This window comes from Triticum aestivum, chromosome 3A (assembly GCF_018294505.1).
Source record: "Triticum aestivum cultivar Chinese Spring chromosome 3A, IWGSC CS RefSeq v2.1, whole genome shotgun sequence".
Lineage (NCBI taxonomy): Eukaryota > Viridiplantae > Streptophyta > Magnoliopsida > Poales > Poaceae > Triticum > Triticum aestivum.
Window position 1 is genome coordinate 72,784,587 of NC_057800.1, and position 23,165 is coordinate 72,807,751.

Here is a 23,165-nt window from a genome sequence, read left to right on the forward strand (position 1 = left end):
ACTCGGAGTGGTTTTTTAACTTAGGCGAGTACGGGGTCGCAGCTAAGCCCCCGAGTGAGAGAGTTGCTCTTCACTCGGAGTCTTTTTGAAACTTAGGCGAATTGGATTCGTGGCTAAGCCCCCGAGTGGGAGTATTGCTCTCCACTCGGAGTGGGTTTTTAACTTAGGCGAGTACGGGGTCATAGCTAAGCCCCCAAGTGGGAGGGTTGCTCTCCACTCGGAGTGGGTTTTTAACTTAGGCGAGTACGGGGTCGCAGCTAAGCCCCCGAGTGAGAGGGTTGCTCTTCACTCGGAGTGTTTTTGAAACTTAGGTGAATCGGATTCGCGGCTAAGCCACCCACTAGGGGATTTGAACACATGTGTTTACGGGATAACAATCATTAAGATACTGCAAAAATCTTGTCTTCGATAAGCAAACTAAAGGATTCTTATTACAACTCATTGATCCGAGTGTTTAGGTATAGAAACGGCGGAGCAGGTCCGTATTCCACGAGTGTGGCTCGTCTTCTTTCTTGGCCACGTTGTAGAGGTGATACGCCCCGTTGTGGATCACTTTGGTGATGATGAAGGGACCTTCCCAGGCCGGAGTGAGCTTGTGAGGTCGTTTTTGATGCACTCAGAACACAAGGTCTCCTTCTTGGAATGCTCGACCTCTGACATTACAGGCATGGAGTCGACACAAGTCTTGTTGGTAGATGGTCGATCGGATCAGAGCCATTTCACATTCTTCTTCCAAGAGATCAACTGCATCTTGGCGTGCATGTTCAGCTTAAGCTTTTGAGAAAAGTTCCACTCGAGGAGCGTTATGCAGCAAGTCACTCGGAAGCACATCTTCAGCGCCATACACCATGAAGAAAGGGGTTCGGTCAGTCGACCAGTTTGGAGTTGTTCTCAGTCCCCATAAGACAGATGGCAATTCAGTCACCCAGGCTCCAAGAGCATGCTTGAGATCACGCATCAGTCGGGGTTTCATCCCTTGAAGGATCAAAACATTCGCCCTTTTTGCCTGCCCATTCGACTGGGGGTGCGCAACATATGTGTAATCGACCCGAGTACCTTGGGAAGCATGGAATGCTCTAAACTCATCGGAATCAAAGTTGGAGCCATTATCTGTGATAATACTGTGAGGGACTCCATATCTGAATATCAGCTCTCTGATGAAACTGATGGCAGTGCTTGAATCAAGATTCTTGATAGGCTTGGCCTCGATCCATTTGGTGAATTTGTCGGCTGCCACAAGCAAATGAGTGAAACCACTTCTGTTGGTCTTGAAGGGCCCAACCATATCCAACCCCCAAACAGCAAATGGCCAGACGAGTGGAATAGTCTTCAAGGCAGATGCAGGCTTGTGAGACATGTTTGAGTAGAACTGGCAGCCTTCGCACTTGTCGACTATATATTTTGCCATCTCATTTGCACGCGGCCAGTAGAATCCCGCTCAGTATGCTTTGGCTACGATGGTCCGAGAGGACGCATTGTGACCATAGGTTCCCGAGTGGATATCATTGAGAATCATTCGACCTTCTTCTGGTGTGATACATCGCTAAGCGACTACAGTAACACTCTCTCTGTAAAGTTGTCCACCTATCACTGTAAAGGCCTTCGATCGACAAACAATCTGATGGGCCTCATCTTCATCCTCCGAAAGCTCCTTTCTGAGCAGATACACAATATATGGTACTATCCAATCGGGGGTGATTACCAAAACTTCCATAATTAGGTCGACCATGATGGGACTTCAATCTCAGTCGGATCGGTTGAACTTTTCGGTTGCGGGGGCTCCTCTGTGAAAGGATCCTCTTGGACTGATGGGGTATGAAGATGCTCCAAGATCACATTGGTGGGTATAGGCTTCTGAGTGGAACCTAACTTCGCCAGATCATCAGCTGCTTGATTCTTGATTCGGGGTATGTGGTGAAGCTCTAACCCCTCAAACTTCTTTTCCAACTTTCTTATTGCATTGCAATAACCGGTCATAGCTGGGCTCCTGATATCCCACTCCTTCATCACTTGATTGACCACTAAATCTGAGTCGCCGTAGACCATCAGGTGTCGGACGCCGAGTGAGATGGCCATACGCAACCCATACAGAAGTGCCTCATATTCAGCTTCATTCTTGGAAGAATTAAAGTGAATCTGAAGAACATAACTGAGCTTGTCACCTCTGGGAGATACCAGAACTACACCAGCAGCAGAACCGTTCAGCATCTTGGACCCATCAAAGAACATAGTCCAATGCTTCGAGTGAATCTGAGCCGGTTGTTGTTGTTCAATCCACTCGGCGAGGAAATCTGCTATTGCTTGGGACTTGATTGCTTTCTTTGCCTCGAACTTGATATCTAACGGAAGGAGTTCAATCGCCCACTTTGCCACTCGACCAGTTGCATCCCTATTGTTCAGAATTTCTGATAATGGAGCGTCGTTGACAACTGAAATCGAGTGGCCTGAAAAGTAGTGTGCAACTTTCTTCGTAGTTAAGTAAGTTCCATAAACAAGCTTCTGATAATGTGGATATCTCTGCTTGGACGGAGTCAAGACTTCAGAACTATAATACACTGGGCGCTGAACTTTGTAGGCTTTGCCTTCTTCTTCCCGCTCGACCTTGAGCACTGTGCTGACAACTTGTCCAATGGCTGCAATGTACAGTAGTAGAGGCTCTTTGCTGACTGGGGCAGCAAGCACCGGCTAGGTGGAAAGCAGGGCTTTGAGCTCTACAAATGCTGCTTCGGCTTCAGGAGTCCACTCGAATTTGTCAGACTTCTTCATCAATCGGTAAAGAGGCAGTGCCTTTTCACCGAGACGTGAGATGAATCTACTCAGGGCAGCCAACAACCAGTAAGCTTCTGAACATCGTGCACATGCACGGGACTTTTCATTCGGATGATTGCACCAACCTTTTCTGGGTTTGCATCGATCCCTCATTCGGAAACGAGGAAACCGAGTAACTTCCCACCTGGGACTCCGAATGTGCACTTTGACGGGTTAAGATTGATATCATATCTTCTCAAGTTGGCAAAGGTTTCAGCGAGGTCAGTCAGTAGGTCAGAACCTTTACGTGACTTGACCATGATGTCATCCATGTATGCTACCACATTCCGACTGATTTGAGTGAGCAAACACTTCTGAATCATGCGCATGAGTGTAGCGCCGGCATTCTTGAGACCAAAAGGCATGGTAACATAGCAAAAACACCTGAATGGGGTGATGAAGGCCGTTTTTATTTCGTTGGGTCCATACAGTCGGATCTGATGGTACCCGGAATACGCATCCAAAAAGGATAAACGATCACACCCCACAATTGAGTCGACAATTTGGTCGATTCAAGGGAGAAGGAAATGATCTTTGAGGCAGGCCCGATTGATGTGTTTGAAATCGATGCACATACGAAGTGAATCATCCTTCTTTGGAACCATGACAACATTGGCGAGCCACTCGGAGTGGTATATCTCTCGGATGAACTCAACTGCCAGAAGCCGAGCCACTTCCTTAACAATGGCCTTCCTTTTCTCCATGGCGGACCGATGGAGATACTCTTTGATAGGTTTTACTTTTGGGTCGACTCGCAAACGGTGCTCAGCTAGTCCCCTGGGTACACCCGACATGTCAGATGGTTTCCATGTGAAGATGTCCTAGTTCTCATGGAGGAACTGGATGAGCGCTTCTTCCTATTTGTTGTCGAGTGTCGTCAAGATGTGAGTCGGAGCAGCATTGGGATCGGTCGGATGAATATGGACGGGCTTTGTTTCACCGGCCGACTGAAATGCGGACTCTGAAGCTGGCTTCTTAGCTCCCAACAAATCACTTGGATTTGCACTTTTCTTGTACTCTTCCATTTCTACTGCTGCCATCTGTTCATCAGCAATTTTTAAGCCCTTCTGGAGGCACTCTTCTGCCCTTTGTCGATTCCCTATGACTGTGATCACGCCCCTCGGGCCAGGCATCTTCAATTTGAGGTATACGTAACATGGTCGAGCCATGAAACGAACATATGCAGTCCTGCCTAGAATGGCATGATATGCACTGTGGAAATCTACCACCTCAAACGTCAACTTTTCCTTACACTAATTCTTGGAATCACCAAAAACCACATCAAGAGTAATCTGACCAAGTGAATCGGCTTTCTTTCCAGGGATGACTCCGTGGAATCTCATGTTGCTCTCGCTGAGCTTGGACATCGGAATGCACATCCCTCGGAGGGTCTCAGCGTATATAATGTTCAAACCACTGCCGCCATCCATCAGAACCTTGGTCAGTCAGGTGCCCCCAACGACTGGGTCGACCACCAACACTTGCCGCCCGGGGGTAGCAAAGCGTTGGGTGATCGGACTGGTCGAATGTGATGGGAGTCTTCGACCACTTTAAATATGTTGTAGTTGCCGGAGCAACCATGTTCACTTCCCGATTGATAACTTTAAGTCCACTTTTGCTCTCGACGTCGGCAAAAATCACTAAAGTGGCATTGACATTGGGATAACCTTCATCTTCCTCTTTGTCCTCTTCCTCATCAGATTCTTTCTCTTTTTCACTGGGCTGACCCTCTCGGAAGCTCTGAATCAGGAGTCGACATTGTCGAGTGGTATGATTGGGCAGAATCAAGTTACCCTCTGCATTTGTTTTGGTGTGTATGTGGCACGGTAAATCAAGCACGTCATTTCCCACCCGATCTTTCACTTTCTTGGGGATCCAAGGGCCCTTAGGCTTTCCTTTGAACTTTCCTTGGTTCACAACTGCGGCCTCACCAGGACTTGCGGGTTCAGCTTTGCGCTTCTGCTTCCGACTGGAATTCCCTCCTCCGGTGTCCTGGGCGACTGGTTTGTTCTTACCACTGCGGACTCGGTCTTCTTCCTCGCCGTTAGCGTATTAAGTGGCTATTTCCATCATCCGGGTAAGGGTCATGTCTCCTATCCGACCGAACTTCAGGTTAAGCTCTCTGTACCGAACACCTTCTTTGAAGGCGCAAACTGCCTGGTGTTGCGACACATTCTCCACCTTATGATGAAGGATGGTACATCTCTAGATGTAGTCTCTCAGTTTCATTCGGTTTCTGGACGCAATGCTGCAGCTCAGTCAGCCCAGCGGGTCGTTTGCAAGTGCCCTCGAACGTTCTGAGAAACACTCGGGCCAACTCCTCCCAACTGAAAATACTTCCAGGGGCCAACTGGTTCAACCAAGCTCTGGCTGAGCCTTCCAGCATCAAGGGGAGGTGCTTCATGGCTACATCATCGTTGCCGCCGCCAATCTGCACAGCCACTTGGTAATCCTCTAGCCAAGTTTCAGGCTTCGACTCACCGGTGAACTTGCTCACTCCCGTCGCCAACCTGAAGTTGGGCGGAATCTCAGCAGCTCTATGGCTGTGCTGAAACATTCAGGCCCAGACACGTGAACTCTGCCACCACTCGGGTGATGCCTATCTTGTCCTTCTCTGTGAGCCCGGTTCTTGTCGACCAGACCTTGCACAAGAATTGGTCTCGCATCAAACCCGGGCTCTCTTGGGTTGACTGGGATCCTTCGCTCATCGCCTTACGGGGTCTGTCATCATACTGTCGGGGCACATATGATCTGCCCCTCGGAGGGGGCGTTGGCACTCGACGGCGGTCATCGCGGCCGAGCCGATGATCATACTGCTCGTGGTTCCGACCCAGGTATTGCTCTTGGCGGTGCCCACGACCCTCATGCCGCGGAGGTGATCTTGGGTTGTGAGCTGACTCGAGTGTGTCCGCCACCACGGACCTGCTGTGGATCCTGTTGCACGACTGAGAAACGACTGTATTTTGCTCACCTGCTGCCCAGAGTAGCGCTCGGATCTGCATCAAACCTCTTTCGGCCTCTTATTGGGACGGCTGAATCGACTCTGCTATACGGGTTGCAGCTGTAAGTTTCAGAATCGGAGTGCAATATACCTGGGGCTCAGGCGGAGACAACTGTCATTATCATCAACTGGATTCGGGGATCAATCGACGGGCATGCTCATCAAGTGAATGCTGAAGGTTCTCCAGACGTGCACGCTCGGCCAAGGTGGCTAGGCGCGCGGTCTCCAAGGCCCGAGCCTGGGAAGTCTCCCCCACGATGGGGGTCTGGAGCGCCTCCACATCGCGGCGGTGCAACTCATCCCTTTGCTCCGAAGTGAGGGCTTGGGGTTCATACTCATCGTGAGCATACGACGCACCATCGTCGCTGCCACCGCTACGACGGTATCTAGGCGGGCTACGACGGGAGTCGACCATAAGGACCTCCGCCGCAGGGTCGCTGCTTCCGCACTCGGAAAGAGTGTCTACGGAGCCAGTCGAGTGGACCATAGAGGGGTTCGTCGGGCTCGATTGCCGCAACTTGGAGGGTGGTAGATTGGCGGGCCACCGCATGTTTCACCCACCACCGAAGCCGCGATCGACCGGATCGTTTGCGGCGGCGTACAGTCGGAAGGGTGGATGATGCGGAAGCCGACCGATACTGGGTCGACGGCTGCCGCAGGAGGACGCTGCAGGCACTCGCACGAAAGTGCGCCGCCCCATGCATGGGAAGGGCCTCGACGTCGAGGGGGGCCTCTTGGAGCCAAGCGGAGTCGTCGGCGATGAAAACGAGCGCGTCGAGTCGGATCTCGTGGCCCATAGCCAGACCACCACCGGAAACCATGATGATGAAGATCGGAAAATTTGCAACCTCGCCGAAAGTCGCTAAGACACCTGCCCCACGGTGGGCGCCAACTGTCGTGGGAGTGAGTCTGACAATAGAACAGGGGGTATGTAGGAGGAGGCAAGATCCTAGCTACGGCGATATTGTGCACACAAGGTTTACGAGTTCAGGCCCTTCTCGGAGGAAGTAACAGCCCTACGTCTCGGTGCCCGGAGGCTTGGTCGACTGGATTATGCGTGAGAGTTACAAGGGGTGCGAACCCCTATGCCAAAGGAGGGGGTGGCTTATATAGAGTGCGCCAGGACCCCGGCCATTCCACGTTACACATGGTTCAATGTACATTAAGACAGGGCATTACTGGTAACGCCAGTTATAAAGAGTTATAAATGATCTTTAAGACTACAGAGTGAACGCTTGACCGTTGCCATCCTGAGTGACCTTAGGCCTTCTGTATTCCGAGTGGTTTCTTGTATGGTCGAGTGACTTCATCTTGGTCGAATGGAATTGGGGTTTCCGAGTGAGGTTGGAGGTCGAGTGGATTGCACTCCTTGGTGAACTTAGTCGGTTTCTTCTGTTGTATTTTGAATGACTTTGACTCTAGGGCAGTGTCCTTGGGTAAGGCGTCTAGGTCGGGCATATGACCCTACCCTAGGTACATGTCATCGTCAGGCATAGCAGTAGTGCTTGTTGCCACAAAGAGCTATAGTTACTATAGCAGTAGCGCGTTTTAAAGTCCGCTCTATAGCTACATTCCTTAATAAAAAGAAAAGAAAAAGGAAAATAAATAACTACTTCCTATAGCAGTAGCGTGTTTTGGTAGAAAGCGCTATAGCTAACTTAGCTATAGCACTTTTTTCCTACCAGCGCTACTGCTATTTTGACTTAACCCCGCGCGGGCTCAAAATTTTGCTAAGTCCTTTCTCCCAATTCCCCATCGATCTCCTCCATCGCCGCCTCTCCCTCGCTGCCCCTGCTCCCTCGCCGCTGTCGTTCCCTCGCCGGCCTTTCCCCACCGGAGCCGCGCGCCGTCGCCGCCACAGGAGTCATTCGCCCTCGACGCCCCTGCCTCCCTCGCCGCCACTGCTTCCCTCGTCCGCTCGTTGCCGCTCCTACCTCCCTCACCGCCAATGGAGCGGCGCGCCCTCGCCGCCCCTGCCCCCATCGCCGAGCACCTCCCCACCACCGTCTCTCCCCTCTTTGTAAGCCCCCCACCCCTCCTCTCTCTGCATGTTCTTCCTGCCATGTTTTTTAGTAGTAGTAGTAGATGTTAATTAGTAGTAGGGTTCATAGATAATGTTTTTAGTAGTAGTGGTGGTGGTGGTACTAGTTAACTAGTGCACTAGGGTTAATAGTATAAGTTTTTTAGTTAGGGTAATAATAGATGTTAAGTAGTAGATAATGTAGATGTTAATTAGTTCAATAGGGTTCAGGTTTTGAATTGAGTCTGTCTAACTAGATGTTAATTAGGGCAGTAGTGTTTAGTTTAGAGTAAAATTTAGTTCAGTAGTTAACTAAATATAATTTTTAGGAAAAAATTATATATGCTTAACTAGGGCAGTAGGATTAGGGCTGTAGGGTTTAATTACAAATGTTAGGAAAGTAAGATTTAACTAGATGTTAACTAGGGTAGTAGGATTTAGTTTAGAGGAAAAAAATCAATATAAAAATATAAATTTCTATTAGTGCTGCAAGTCCAGTAGGTTCTTAATTTTTAGTGAATTTTTATTAGGACAAAAATTTAGGATATAATTCGAGTTCTAGGGTTCATAATTTTTATTAGGACAGAAATTGAGTTCTAGGGTTCATAATTCTTATTAGGACATAATTTTTATTAGGACAAAAATATGTAAAGGTTCTAGGTTTCTAGGGTTCATCCATCTATATTTGGTTTTTGAATTGAGTTTGAGAGAGCATGAGATTTGTGTAGATTTTCTTGAAATGTCAAGCACTAGGAGATGCAAATTTGAAGTGGTCATGTTATATGCAAATTCCTCAATAGTGTTTGCTCATGTTTATCTACTGTTGTAGTTGCTCATGTACATGTTCTTAAGTGGTCTTGTTATATGTAACATTGAAGTGGTTTGATTGTGCCCAAGTGGGCCTTTTATTATTTGCAGGGAATGATTCCGAGTGGCCTATTTTTACCGGAATGTTGATTCATTTCCGTTCCGGAAAATTTCAGGCGCTCTATTTGTCCAGTTTGTAGCAAAGGTCGTGTCAAAATTTTTCGTGAATTTCGGCATGACTTGTGCTACAAATTAGGACATATCGAGTGCCCGTCATTTGCCGCAACGGGAATGAATCAACATTCCTGCAAAACATTGGCCTTTTTTATGTCATTATTCATTTTATTAGGTCTAGATTTAATCGTAAGAAACATGGCTAGCAACGATGAAGAACAGGGTTCTGGTGATTGCAACGTCTACGCGGTGGCAGGCGCCTATTTGAACCTTCTCGATGGTACCCGCGCTACTGCTAAGTAGGTATAGCAGTAGCGTGTCAACCAAGACAATGTCGATGATAGCCACTCGGTCATCGCACAGATATAGCTACACATATATTTTTTTCTACGTAGTGTAAGCAAACAATGTGAAACATAAAATGGAAGTTAAGTGAACTATTTTAAGGATGTTTCTTTTGAATGGTGTGAAAGTGATTATGTGTGTATTGCATTTGTATCTGCCCCATACATCTACCAACTATTTAGTAGTCAGTCATTGGCGTTTTCTCAAAAGCTATTCAATCGTTTTCCCGCGTTGATCAACGGGATTGTAAAACTGAGACGCATTCACCTTTCTCGGTTACCATCACGTGCGTAGGTTCACAATGAGCAACATTGAACACATGGCGCAACGAACATTCGTCTACCAGCGAAGATTCTCACGAGAACGTGTGTGAAGTTGTTCACTCTCACCTTCCGCGGTCATCCGTCCTTTCAGTTTCTCCCAGTTCATCTAAGAGCATCTCCATGTCGTCCAGCCACTCCGTTGCCGCGCAGGAATGGAAGAAGGAGGACGACGCCAAAAAGAATGTAACCCATGATGTCTGGTCGGAGAAAGAGACGATCATAGAAGCAGAGGCAATGAAAGCCGAGGAGGAGGAAGAGAAGCACGCCTTCAACCAAGACAATATCGATGATAGCCACTCAGTCATCGCACATGAAGGCAAGGAGCGGGACACCCAAGAAGATCGTGACCCATGGTGTCTGGTCGGACAAAGAGATGATCCTACCGGGGGGCAGATACTAATTAAGGTGGGGGTTTCATTGTTATGGAAGTATCACTTGTTCACCATCTCTCTAACGGAGATTAGCACTCCCCAAGAGTGTGAACTTAGGATTACATCTTTATCTCCATCACTTTCGATTGTCTCTTAACCCTAGCTTTACGTGTTGTTACTACTTGCTTGTGTGTTGCCTTGTGTAGCTTACTAGCTTGTTGTAACACATCATATAGGGTGTATCACCTAGTTGCATATCTAGAGAACTTACATTTCCACACTAGCCTCTAAAATCAATTAAGAAAAATATTAAATTTGGTAGTCACCAATTCACCCCCCCCCCCCCTCTCCAGTCGACATCTACCACATCTTTGACCCTTCAACATCTAAGGTGTCAAATGCACCACCCAAACAAGCCAAGAGGGCCAAGTTGGCGTTGAGATCATCCAAACGAAAGAACTGTCTTCCAAAGAAACCCACTAGATAGAAGCATCATGAGAGAGGGTGTACTGGAGTGTAGAAAATTTCACGAACCTTGGCCCCCGATTAGATTTTTTTTGACCAGTTTGGCCCCGATTAGATGGCCAGGGGAGAAATCCAAGGAGTGGGCAATGGAGTAGGGATCCTCAGAGGGATCCATGGGGTAGGGTAGGAGAGATCAACCTTCAAGGAGGACCCATGGAGATGTTCGGTGGAGTCGCCAAGGTGGGGGAGGTGGGAGCGGAGAGCCATCTTTTTATAGAATTGCATTTAGATACACTTCTATAACTTTCCCTTGGTATCAATCTAGATTATGGAGTACAAAATAAAATGTGTAACAACTTTGTGAAATACTACTCTCTCCGTTCACAAATATACAATGTTCCAACTTTTTTAAATCGGATTTATATGTACATGTTTTAGTGTATTTGTTCACTCATTTCAATCCATATGTAGTCCATATTAAAATATCCAAAACATCTTATATTTGTGAACAGAGGAAGTATTATATATGTTCATTCTATGTTTGTATGTATCCGATGATGAGAAATGATAAATTTCTATCCAATGCACAAAAATGGGGTTTGCAAACGGCAGCAGGGAGAAAAACAATATACAAGGAGCTCATAAGAGCTCACATGGGCATACGGAGAGGAGGGCTTGTGCCCAAATGATGGTACTTTCTGGCATGGGAGTCAGTGATGTTTGTGAGGGAGAGGGAGAGAGGTGAATCCCTGATCTTGCTTCCCACCCAAGGCAGATGGAGCAGTACAACACTTGATGGACCCCAACAGCCAACAGGTCGCATGTAGACAAGCTCAGGGTAGAGGGCATAAAAATAAGCCCGTGTTGCATCGCATAGCAAGCTTGTCGTTGAAGCAGGGCCCATTTGCTGGATCTCAGACATGGGATGGGAAACCATTCGTGGGTCAGTACAGCACGGCTGTCTAATCCTGTTCCGTTCCGTTTGTCGGGTAGGATTAGTGGCGCTAACCATTCCATGGAGGTAATGGTCCTGCGTGACCGGCTTCCACTAGAAGATGATTTTTCTACTAAGAATGGTGTGGCCTAGCTGACATATCTATCGGACCAACTAATATATGGTGCAGCGACCACGGCACATTCCAGCCATTATTTAGGTGAATCAAATACTCCCTCCGTTTCAGTTTACAAGTCCTATGCGTATACCTAAGTTATCAATTTTATCACCCTAGTATAAACTATATAACAGAAAAATTATACCGTTTGAAAGTAGAACATCTGAAGTTTATATTGGTATATTTTTTATAATATATATGATTTGTATTAGGTTGGTCAAATTGACGACATAGAGATACGCGCACGCCCTGTAAACTGAGAGAGAGGGAGTAGGTTATTACTACGAGAGCAGTAGAGTGTGTGTGGCAATGAAGTAAACACGTCGTACTACGCCTTGATATATACGCGGAACAAATTAGCCGTCCATCTAGTCTAGAAAAAAAAAAGCAATGAGCTAAGCATGGGTTCGTTTTCCAAGCTGCACGTACGGCTTATTTACGGTCTGCGTCGGGCAACAGTGGATCCGATCCCAACTTCGACGCCCTTTCCACCATGTAGTTGTCACCTCAGGACTATCAGGCTGACAGCAGATCCGTCCGTCCCCGACAGTAGGTCCCGAGCCCAGCCCTACCTCACGAGGCTGCGAGCAAATCACACCCGATGAGCCCTACGCACGCAGCCGGGGCCCCGGGCCGGATCGTGCTCATCAGTACTGTTGTACGTCGAGGCTACCATTTGTTGCTGCCGTGGGGAGAACCATGGCCCCGCCGGTGGGTTAGGGTCAGAACCGCAGAGCTGCTGCTGGTGCCCTGGACCCAGGTGAGTCCGGGTTAGCTCGATCAGACGATCAGATCGACGTGCCTGTCTCCAGAGTCTCCAGACACCAAGTGGGCGCGACCACGACGCGGCGCGCGTCATCGCTGTCCACGCCCGAGGAAGACGGGATACACACACACGGTGGCGACATTGACAAGGACGGCTTGGCCTTGGTTAGGTACTTCGGTTCAACTACATACCAGGAACGAACAACCCTGGACACCCTCGACCCCGGGCCGGTCAGGTCAAGCCCAGATCGTCTTCGCTTGCGCCTCACTCCACCATCCTCCCCGCCCGCTCCGGGGGCGAAGAAGAGTCCGACCCGACCTTTCTGCCCCTCCGTCCACCCATCTACCTCCGCGTGTGTTGCATTGTGCCTCTCATGGCCAAATCAACCCATTATGACCTGACAACCCATCCCAATGTTGACACGACATCCCGCGGGCCGCGACCGGTAAAATCCCGACCGGTCCTTTCTTGATGCCTGGCACAACACAGGCGAGAGACCCCTCATCGCCACAGTTTGCCTCGCCTCATTGTCATCGCACTGTTGCTAGCACTGATTCAACGAGCAATCTTGACCGAGCAGGTACTGGCAACAGTAACCTTGTCCTCGGGGTTCATAAGTACCATTTCGTGAACTTCCGATTTTGATTAATCCAGGTGAGTTGTTCGAAGAAAAGAAAGAAGGTTTTGCGTCAACCGCGACAGATATGTCGCAAGCTCACAATAATAGCAAATGCATTGCTTCGTATACGTGCAAAACCTGATGCCTAAGTCGCAGCAAACAGGTCAAATACGCGCTGCTGCTATACTCCTATTCATTAACTACTAACATGTATTGCTAAGTACCAATCAATCAATCACGCGTCACGGGTTAGGATAAAGTACCTGGAGAAACTTAGAATTCCAGCTTCATCTCTCTCAAGTTGAATCCCACAGATGCAGTCGCATTCACACATACAGTCTGAAACAGATATCTTTCTGAAGAACCGACCGTTCATCTGTAAATATATGTGCACACAACAGTGAAAGCCATAGCCTCGAAGTGGCTAAAAAGCTGTGAGTAGCTTCTTCGCGCAACGCAATCTAACAGTTAAAGTCAATTCATATGATCAATTTCTCCACACGTTCCGTGAAAATAGATGGCCACCAGGCATCAGCTCCAGGAACAAAATGTTAGCTTGTCGCGGTTGTACAGAGTATCAAGTGGTTGATCTGTATGCTACATGAAAAGTTGAAAACAGAGACAGGATGAAGGAGGCAAAAGAATTTGTGGTTGAGCTTTCATGGCTACCAATTATCATGTATGATATGAATTACACTGCATAGCAGATTCATTTTCAAAAAACATGTGATGGCCATATACAAAAGAGTACTCAGTATAAAACTACTAGGCGGTTTGCACCTGTTGCGTCCATGCTCATGCCACAAGTGGTACAGACTCCCCTCCCATGCGCCATGAGGACTTTTAAACATCATCATGCACAGGCTTCTCGCACATGCTTCCCTTGATGGTTATTTAAGTATTTACCTACTTGACAAAAAGGGGGGCAGCAACAATCATTAGCTGATCACACTGCAACAGCTGCTTTATCGAAAGAAGCAACATTGCATGAGGGAATGCATCACAAGATTGGTAAATTAGAGAAACATCCTTTTTCTTTCAGCAATGCTTATACCAAAAACAGACAGCCACAGAATAATAGCCGTTCAGTGGGTGGGTTATCTTATAGGAATGTGCAACCGCTTCGGAATATTTTGTTACTTCCAACTATGTGGATTCCTCCATCAATCACTTAAACATTGACTCCCAGCAGTGACAACAATGTTAGGTTTGAGCATATGTACATAAATGGAAATGAACTGCTATCTGTATGTTCGGCTCAAATGCCTACCGACAGGCAGCACGATGTGGTGCCTTTCTCAGGGACATAAAAGTAAAATAGAAACATTCTAACAAGGTGGGCATCATCATAGACTCCAAGTGTAAGAGTGCCAATTGTGAAAGCCATTTTACGTCGGCAAATTGAAAGGACAATCACGCGAGGAAAGGCAGAGAAATAGAGGAAAACAATAAAAGAGATACCATAGCAATGCAAGCATTTTTGCCTTTTCTGTAATGCCTATACCAGAAAACAGAAAAACCCAAGAATAATAATAGCAGTTCAGCGGGTGTGTTGCCTTATAGGCATGTCCAAACTGCTGAAGAACATTTTGTTACTTCAAGCTGTGTAGTCCCTTCTTGTTAAAACAGGGGGGATATGGCATGTATGCTCAAAGAACTCAATAGCAACACTCAAACCTCAACTTCCAACAGTGAGACAAATGGAAATGAATTTCGATACACATGTTTGGCTCAAATGTTCACCAAAAAATGGCACAGAATGGTGTCAGTTTCAGGACATAAAACAGAAAAAAAAATGTTCTAACAGGGGGAAATTACCAATTCCGGATGCAAGAGAATCAATCTCTGACAAAGTAGTTTTTACGCAATAGAGAAATTATTTTGACATTGCACCAGTAGCAACAATACTAGACAGTGGTGCAAGATGCATTACTCCCAAATCGCCGGGCGTCCCAAATGGCCTCCTCCCAAAATCATGGCACAGATCTCCCAGAATTTATCCTTGCCCTCCCCATGAGCGCAAGTCTTGCGTGTGTGATCTGCACCTTCCATGCCGGATTGATTTCTTGTCTCTGAGCACCTATATGAGGCGTGATTCACTGCGTCCCGATGCCTCTCTGCAGTGCGCCGCCCGCCCGCCCAAATCCCTGGCCTTTGGCCATGGCACCATTAGGTTTATTTATGCATGGGGAGAAGATAGTAGGCTGCCTTCAAACCGAACAGAGCCGAAGCGGCTGGAAAAATTCTGCATCGAACGATGTCGCTTTCCTGCAAAGTAAGTACTCGTGATTTATATTCCGTCTTATTCTGGATGGATCTGGTGAACATCACAACGGAAGTAGTAGTTGACTTCTGTTAGTAGTTGATTTTTGTTTGGTCATATTCTTGATTCCATCTAGATCTAGTTCAGGATTTGGTCGAGTTGTGATATGTACTGTTCTTGTCTAAATCAAGGTTTGCTTTATGTTGTACTAGATTTCTTCCGAGACAGAGGAGTGTCATACTTGAGAACATAGGTCATGATAAGCAAGTAGTGATGAAAGTTAATCATGGATGAAGCTTGAAGAATAAGCAATAAATCTTGAAGTTTAGAAGAAGGGAGATTGGTAATGGCAGCTGCACCGCACTACTGAATCTGTGTGGTTCTGCTACTTGCCTGCTTCTATTTCGTCTTCTCAAACTTAAGTGGACTTGTCAATGTGTCGTCTGTGATAAACTATGGCTGGTTTGTCGGATGTAATTTGTTGAGTCTGATTTTCTATCTTTACGCCCATTTTGTGTAAATTATCTGCAAGTTTCTCTGTCACTTGTTTTATAGTCATTCTTGTTGTTAAGTAACGATGTGGTACAGTACAGGGTATACGCTTGGAAAATTTTCTGTACGTACATACTTTGCAGCTGAACGCATGTCAGAAAATTTTGATCCAGAAAAACTAAGTACTTGCACAGGAACAGGCGCACAGACACGGCTTCCTGTCACAAAAAAACTAATAAGTACATGTCTCTCATGTTTCTTTTTGGAGGCAATCACGTTTGTTTGTTAGGCCAGACAATAAAAATCGTCCAACTAGCATTAGGAGCTAGTCTATAGCTTTTTTTCGAGAACTAGCTAGTCTATAGCTGACACCCCTAAAAAAAGCTAGTCTAGCTGACAGGACCAGCCCAGCCCAGCGCCCCATATAAACAGTAGCAGCCTAGCAGGCCAACTAGCCCCATGCAGTATGGTCTGTTCGGTCCAGAACCGACAACCGAACCGATCGTGCTAGGGACCGAGCTCTCGGTTTCCTTAGCTAGCAGAGACCGATCGGTCCATGTTTACTGAGGACCGAAAATTAGAAAGCACCGAAGCACCGAACCGAACGGTTCGAGGAAACCGAACGCTCACCCCTAACCACGGCGGCCGTCGCCACTGGAAACTCCGAGCTCCTCGCCGGAGCGATGCAATCTACTGTTCCAATGGCGCACAACCGAAGCCAATCGCCTCGCCGATCATACCACATCCATCACCCCGCGCGCCGACGTGTGCTGACCAGGCCTCCCCTGACACGGCGGCGGTGATCGCTTTGCCCGTCTCGATGAGCGCGGCGTTTTTTTTCCTTCTTTTCTTTTCTTTTCTTTTCTTTTAGCGAAGCGCGATGCTTGGATTTTTTTATGCGCTACATGATTGGGCCAGATCAGCCCAAAGCTTCGAGCCGACCCGGCCCAACAATACTTTTTTTTCATGTCGACCCAACGATATAAAGTACTAGAAATTCAATGGGGCCCAATCCTAAATGATTTGTGCTTTTATAGGACAAAAATAGCCCGGCTAGGCCCGGCCCGTTAACTAACTGCCTCCGATATCACCCACTTCTATATGCGCAAGCGCAACCAGTCTCTCACGAATTGTCGCCTTCCACTTGTCTCACGTCCTCCGCCCCCATCTCCCCCTCCGCCGCTCCCGCCGCGCCGCCGGCGACGACCCCGTCGAGAGATCTCCACCGGCGCCCTTCATCATGTACCGAGCCGCCTCCGGCCTCGGCGCCCTCAAGGTCAGCCGTCCCCCGCCCGAAACCCTAACCTCCCCTCCCCTCCGTTTCGCTAGATCTAGTGGCTCCGTAGCACCCATCACGCTGCGATGCGTCCGATCCGAACGGACACAGCTCACGAGCCGCGTCGCGATTGGTACCGGACTAGCATCCGTGGTGTGGTCACGCGGATTTGATGCGTGAGCGCGTAGTGGGGCCATTCTGGGCGCTGCAAGTAGGAATCGCTGCCTGAATGTTTGCCTTGGTATATCGAATTGGGAAAGCATCGATTTGCGGTGCGAAGATGAGTGTGTGGCGAGTGTTACGTTGCATAGGTTCGTGTAAATAGCATGGGAAGGTTCATCTCTGCGGTTGTTTGCATGTTTGGTTTATTATTGGTGGGATGAGTTGGTTCTGATATGACCAAGTGAGATTACATGATTCATGGGCTTAATGCTATTGCTTTGTCCTTTGCAAATGTATGCTTTGTATCCAGTACCATTCTAATTCTTGTGTTCGGTTTCATTAGCTATAGTAATGTTTCATGATGCGCCTAGTTGAATGTATAATTCGGAATGGCTTGTTAAAGTCCCTTTACGTAATCTGTTTCATTTCATCATTTTCATATTACTTTGAAGCTTGAACGGTCATGATATATTTGCCTGTAGCATGTGCTTGATTTTTTTTGTCAGTGTAAGTATTGTTGGGCTTACTGACCGATGATCGTTTTAGCATTAGGTAGAGCCATAACCTTGGATGTAGATATACGTTGTGCGGAGGCAGAATATTTCATCATTGAGACAGCTTGATTTGTTGGGCTTTTAATTGAAGTTGTTCATATTTTAGATCAGCTTTAGCTGCATAATCATAATATCAATTGTTTACCACTTGCAGCAGCATGGGGCGGATACCCAACTGTTGAATATCGCGGTTAGGTCTGCTAGCACAAGTGTTGCACAGAGGTCATCGGGCGGCTTCTTGGGCTGGCTGACAGGTGCACGTTCAAATGCACTACCCCCTCCAGATTTCGCACTCCCAGGAGTCACTATTCCTCCTCCACTAGCTGATCATGTGGAGCCTGGCAAGACAAAAATCACAACACTTTCAAATGGTGTAAAAATTGCCTCTGAAACATCTCCAGTATGTGTTCCTAACTTTTTATAATCTAGTTATTTCATGCATGTTCCTCATGGTGGTCAGTTAGTGATACCAATGTTTTGTATTTTTTATCCAGGGATCAGCATGTTCTGTTGGAGTTTATGTTCACTGTGGGTCTGTATATGAAACACCTGAGACACTGGGTGCCACTCAGTTATTAAAGAAGTTGGCCTTCACAACCACTAGAAACAGGAGCCAGTTGCGTGTTGTTCGTGAAATTGGTGCAATAGGTGGCAGTGCGAAAGCATCAGCCAACCGTGAGCTCATGAGCTACAGTTATGGAGCCCTTAAGACTTACATGCCTGAAATGGTGGAAGTGCTAGTTGATTGTGTGAGAAATCCTGCTTTACTTGATTGGGAAGTCAAGGAAGAGGTATTTCAGCTTAATATTATGCCCCTTCGCTTCTGTACTATAGATTAGTGGAATATGTTCTTTGCTGAATGCAAACTTATTGACTTTGCAGATAATGAATCTAAAGGCAGAGCTTGCAGAAGCTTCAAGTAATCCGGAAACTTTCCTTTTGGATGCTCTTCATTCCAGTGGCTATTCTGGTGCCTTGGCAAACCCATTGATTGCCTCAGAGGCTTCAATTAGCAGATTAAATACCGATGTTCTGGAAGAATTTCTTGCTGTGAGATTCATGCCCTAAAATTCTGTTAGTACTATAGTCGTGTGGGTATTCTTGTTAACATGCTATCTATATTTCTGTTGCATGTATGTCAGTTGAACTACACTTCCCCGCGAATTGTTCTAGCTGCGTCTGGTGTGGACCACGATGAACTTGTATCAATTGCTGAACCACTCCTGTCTGACATTCCCACTGCAACTGGAACAGGAAAGCCAAAATCTGTCTATGTTGGTGGAGAATATAGACGGGCAGCAGATTCATCGGTAGGCTTTATGATTTCTAGTCACTCATCAAGTCATTTATGTGATATGTTTCATGACATACATTTGTTCTTACTTTGGTTTCTTCTCGAAAAATAGAACACAGATCTTGCTTTGGCATTTGAGCTCCCAGGTGGATGGCTGAAAGAAAAAGAATTTGCTACTGCATCTGTTCTTCAGGTTCGTATTGAATAGAACACTTCTATTGATGTTGCTACAGCATTCTGGTTTAATTCAACAAGAGCTATTTTATCTTTTACAGGCACTTCTGGGTGGTGGTGGCGTCTTTACCTGGGGAAGACCTGGAAAAGGCTTGCATTCACGTCTAAGTAAGCACACGCTGATGAAAATTATGTTGCCAAAAGGGCATTATTCAGTTATCTGGCTGATTGATAGTTAAAGTATCATTTGCTCTTGAGCTGGCTATTCTATAAACTGTAAATTGTGAAAAAAGTGGTCCAACTTTTTACTAAATTCCATTTTTATGGCAACCATTTCAGGCTTGTCGTAACTAATAATGCAGTGTCATGACCACATGCTTTAATTTGATTATTCAGATTCTCGCAGCACAAGAAACTATTTTGTATTTGCATTGGTACTCATATTAGTGCCTGAACTGTGGTATACTTTCTGCAGATCCCCTCGTAAATGAATTTGACCAAATCAAATCGATCTCCGCTTTCAAAAATGTTCACAGTAACACTGGCATTTTTGGAATTCATACATCGACTGTAAGTATCATTTATGATTTGCATAGGAATACTTGAAAATGATCTCCTTTTATGTTTTTTTATTTGTATTTTTTTAGTAGTACTGTTACTGTGCATGCCTTTGAGGGAAATACTTGAAAATAACTTAAATCATGCAACTCACATGTATTATCACTAGATTGGATGAGTTGTTATAGTAATACACAAAAACATAATATTTCATAGTTAAGCTATTGTACTCTGACGACTGATGACTGATGAAGATATCATTTCATAATCAGGAAGCAGCATTTGTTCCTAAAGTTATTGACTTGGCAGCCAGAGAACTCACTTCCCTTGCTACTCCTGGTCAAGGTACCTTAACTATGCTATGTTCATCAGTCATTAAGTTGTTTACGGTTCACTTAATTGCCTGAAACTTCATCTTTTTTTATTGCAGTTGACCAAACCCAACTGGAACGTGCTAAAGCATTTGCAAAATCAGCTATCTTGAAGAACCTGGAATCAAAGGTATGTGTACACATGTGAAATTTTTTATAATCATGGCTGATGCTCCACTAACAATTAAACTCACAGGCATCAACAACTGAAGACATGGGGCGCCAAGCATTGGCATTTGGTGAAAGGTGCACTATTTCAACATTTCTGCTGAACCTTAATGTTTTTGCTCGTGCCTATGGTTCTATTCCTTGCAAGGTCGAGAAAAACACATTCTGCACTGGACACATTGTAGAAATTATAGGCTCAGGGATGGTGATGTCTACTTTAAAGTTTCAGTTGGTTGATAGAATAATTAATGGCTTGATGTTCACAGTGCCATTTTAATTTATTGCACATATTGTAATCATATTAGAAACCAGGGAGCCCTCTATCTTTAGATATCACTGTTGGCTGCTGGTAATTGGGTTACTGTTTCTCTGGAAGATGATGCCTACTTGTGTTTTCTATCGGTATGACAAGTGATATCTAGAGGAAAGCATGTTTCTTACGTGGCTTATTTAGCCAACTCTACCGTGCTAGCAGAAATTGTAAGTACAGTTAGCAAATGGAAACAAAATATAGTTGTTGATGTTCACAAGATCTATAGTGACTTACTGAGTTAGGAAGATCTCTTTGCCGCCACAGTATTCTTGAAGTTTTTTGGGTGCTTATCTGTATCTTGAAGTGTGTAATGCCTTGTAACAACATAATGGACAAGCTACCGTTTGCTTAATATGTGCTCTTACAATATCATGGACTCGCAAGGCACATCCCATTTTTGCAAGCAAGTAAACTGACATGCATAACCAATGAATGTTATATATACAAGTTGATAAGAAAAAGAGTTCCACATATGGTATCTTATTTCTGTATCCCTGGAATCTGTGTAATGTTTGCCATGTAAAACCTTGCAGGAAACCTGTGGAGCAGCTTCTTAAGGCTGTTGATGCTATAACTCTGGCAGATGTATCAACTGTTGCTGAGAAGATCATCTCGTCACCATTGACAATGGCATCTCATGGAAATGGTGAGCTCCGTGTTACCTACCGAGTCATCTATACCTAATGTGTATGAGTGCACTGTTTCTCATTCAGTCCCCTTTGTTGTGCAGTTCTCAATGTACCAGCCTACGAGACAGTGCGTGGCAAGTTCAGCTCGAAATGAGGAGGCTTCTGAACAAGTTAACTGTTCATATTTATTTTTCTCCAAGACCTGGTCACATTTTTCACAAGAAAAATAAGATGCATACAATTTTGGTTATTAACTCCTCTACTGTGGGATAACTTTGGGATCTTATTTTTTTTTCCTCGCAAAACATGTATCCACCTGAATTTGTTGGTGTGATGTTCTCAAGAGATATGTTCCTGTAAATTCAGTGAAATCATATATGGGTGGCCCTCTTTCAGTGGCAGTCCGGAAGGGTGTACAAAATGTTCCTCCACTTTTTTGGGTTAAAGTCGATGAAACCAGTGTCGGGGCACAGAAATGAATAAAGATTCAATATGACGTGAAATTTTAGATTTGCTTTGCTCTTTTTTTTGCATGCAACAGGGGGTTTGCCTCCGTCCTGAGTTTTGACTGGTAAGCTTTATTATGTTCTTTTTGTCTGGTTTTAACTTGCTTGGTTTTCTTGGTTGTGTCGACGGAAATAAGCACACCGAAGAAACCACTCGGCTTATAGGAGCAGGTTGTGCATCTGTGCAGTTCCGAGATTTGTTCTAGGGTGAACTGGAGTGTGGCTTCTCGTTTACGCTGGCAAGCTCGAGTTCCTCGAAATGTCCGAGGGGGTGTGCGTCGAGGAAAACTGAAAACAGGGGGCTCCCGTCCTTGACTCTTCCGGCGTTTCAGTGCAGATGACCCCCATGGAATTGGAACGCCCCCGGTCTATCCCCGGTGGCCGCACAAGTATCGGAAGCGCCAGCGGTTTTCCGCGACACCAACCAACGGCCGCATCGTGGTTTCCGTACTCCCGCTCTCTGCTTTCTGTGGTGGACCCTCTGATCGGTCGACTGATAGCCACAGCAGGGTATCGCCGACTGATAACCAAGGGACGTTGTTGTATTCGCACCAGCAGGGTTCGCCAGGAGTGATCGGTCGATCAATTTAATTACGAGTAGTTGTATATAATCGACTCATGGAGGCGGCCGGCCATGTTGTCGACGTCTGTATGTAATTTCACGCTTCAATTTTAAAATGTAAGAGCAACTCCAACGGGGTGATCCAAACGGACATCGATTTTGTCTGCTTTTTGTCCATTTGGGTCGCCCATCCGCGCGTCCGTGTCCGCTTTTTTATTTGGGTCAACCGATGCGCCCAACGGCAGGCGGACGCATTTTTGTACATGTCCGCCCCGGCATTTCGTCAAACACGTAGCAGGCAGAGACACAGGTGCAGTTGACCATGGCCGGGACGAGCCGCGCCACACAAGCGCATACGAGGGGCGCCTGGCGGCCACGACCACCTGCGCCAGCAGCACCGGCCGGGCACGAGGTGAGGCCGGCGGTTGAGCTACAACGCGGAGGCGGCCGGCGCGCCAGCTCCAACGCGGAGCCCGCAAGTGGGGCGGCACAACAGGGACGGATATGAGGTAGGCCGAGCGCGGCACGGCATGGCGGGGGCAGGGCGCGAGACGAGGCAGGGCGAGCGCGGCTCGGCACGACACAACTGGCGCGACAAGCATGGCAGCCGGGCATGCCTGGGCATGGCGAGCTCCAACGCGTGAGCAGAGACGACACGGCGGGGGCGCGACACGAGGCACGGCGAGCTCCACGCGGCATGGTAGGGGCGGCACGGCGAGCACGACAAGCATGGCAGGGGCGGCACGGCGAGCTCCAACGCGGTGACGGCAGGCAGGGCGCGCGAGCTCCGCCGCACCAAACGCGCGAGCGGCGAGGCGGCCGAGCGCGTGAGCTACAACGCTCCGCCGGCTCTTCGTTCGAGCGCGACGAGGGATCCTTCGCCGTGCTGCTCGCCGGCTGCGGTAAGCGGTCGCACTGGGTTCACGCTCACCGCCTGTTCCATTTGCTCCATGTCCCGATCCTGCATACAACTAGCCGTGGCGAGGCCGGGCGAGGCGAGTCGACGGGCGCGGCCGGGCGTAGTCAGGCACA

The 23,165-nt window shown here is 47.0% G+C and overlaps 1 protein-coding gene across 2 annotated transcripts; it reads left to right on the top strand.

The window, feature by feature from the left end:
• Positions 1-16,644: 16,644 nt before the first annotated feature.
• On the top strand, positions 16,645-21,575 carry LOC123060373 (mitochondrial-processing peptidase subunit alpha). 2 transcript variants are annotated; one of them, XM_044483069.1, is made up of 13 exons: positions 16,645-16,842; positions 17,716-17,958; positions 18,053-18,349; positions 18,441-18,608; positions 18,701-18,868; positions 18,965-19,045; positions 19,128-19,194; positions 19,502-19,596; positions 19,857-19,929; positions 20,015-20,085; positions 20,152-20,201; positions 20,970-21,082; positions 21,167-21,575. In XM_044483069.1, exons 1-13 carry the CDS (start codon positions 16,807-16,809, stop codon positions 21,217-21,219), a joined length of 1,515 nt encoding a protein of 504 aa, XP_044339004.1. In that variant the 5' UTR covers positions 16,645-16,806; the 3' UTR covers positions 21,220-21,575. The 2 variants fall into 2 exon arrangements, with proteins under 2 accessions (XP_044339004.1, XP_044339003.1); XM_044483068.1 differs by having other exon boundaries at positions 16,658-16,842; positions 17,713-17,958.
• The last annotated feature ends 1,590 nt before the right edge of the window (positions 21,576-23,165 follow it).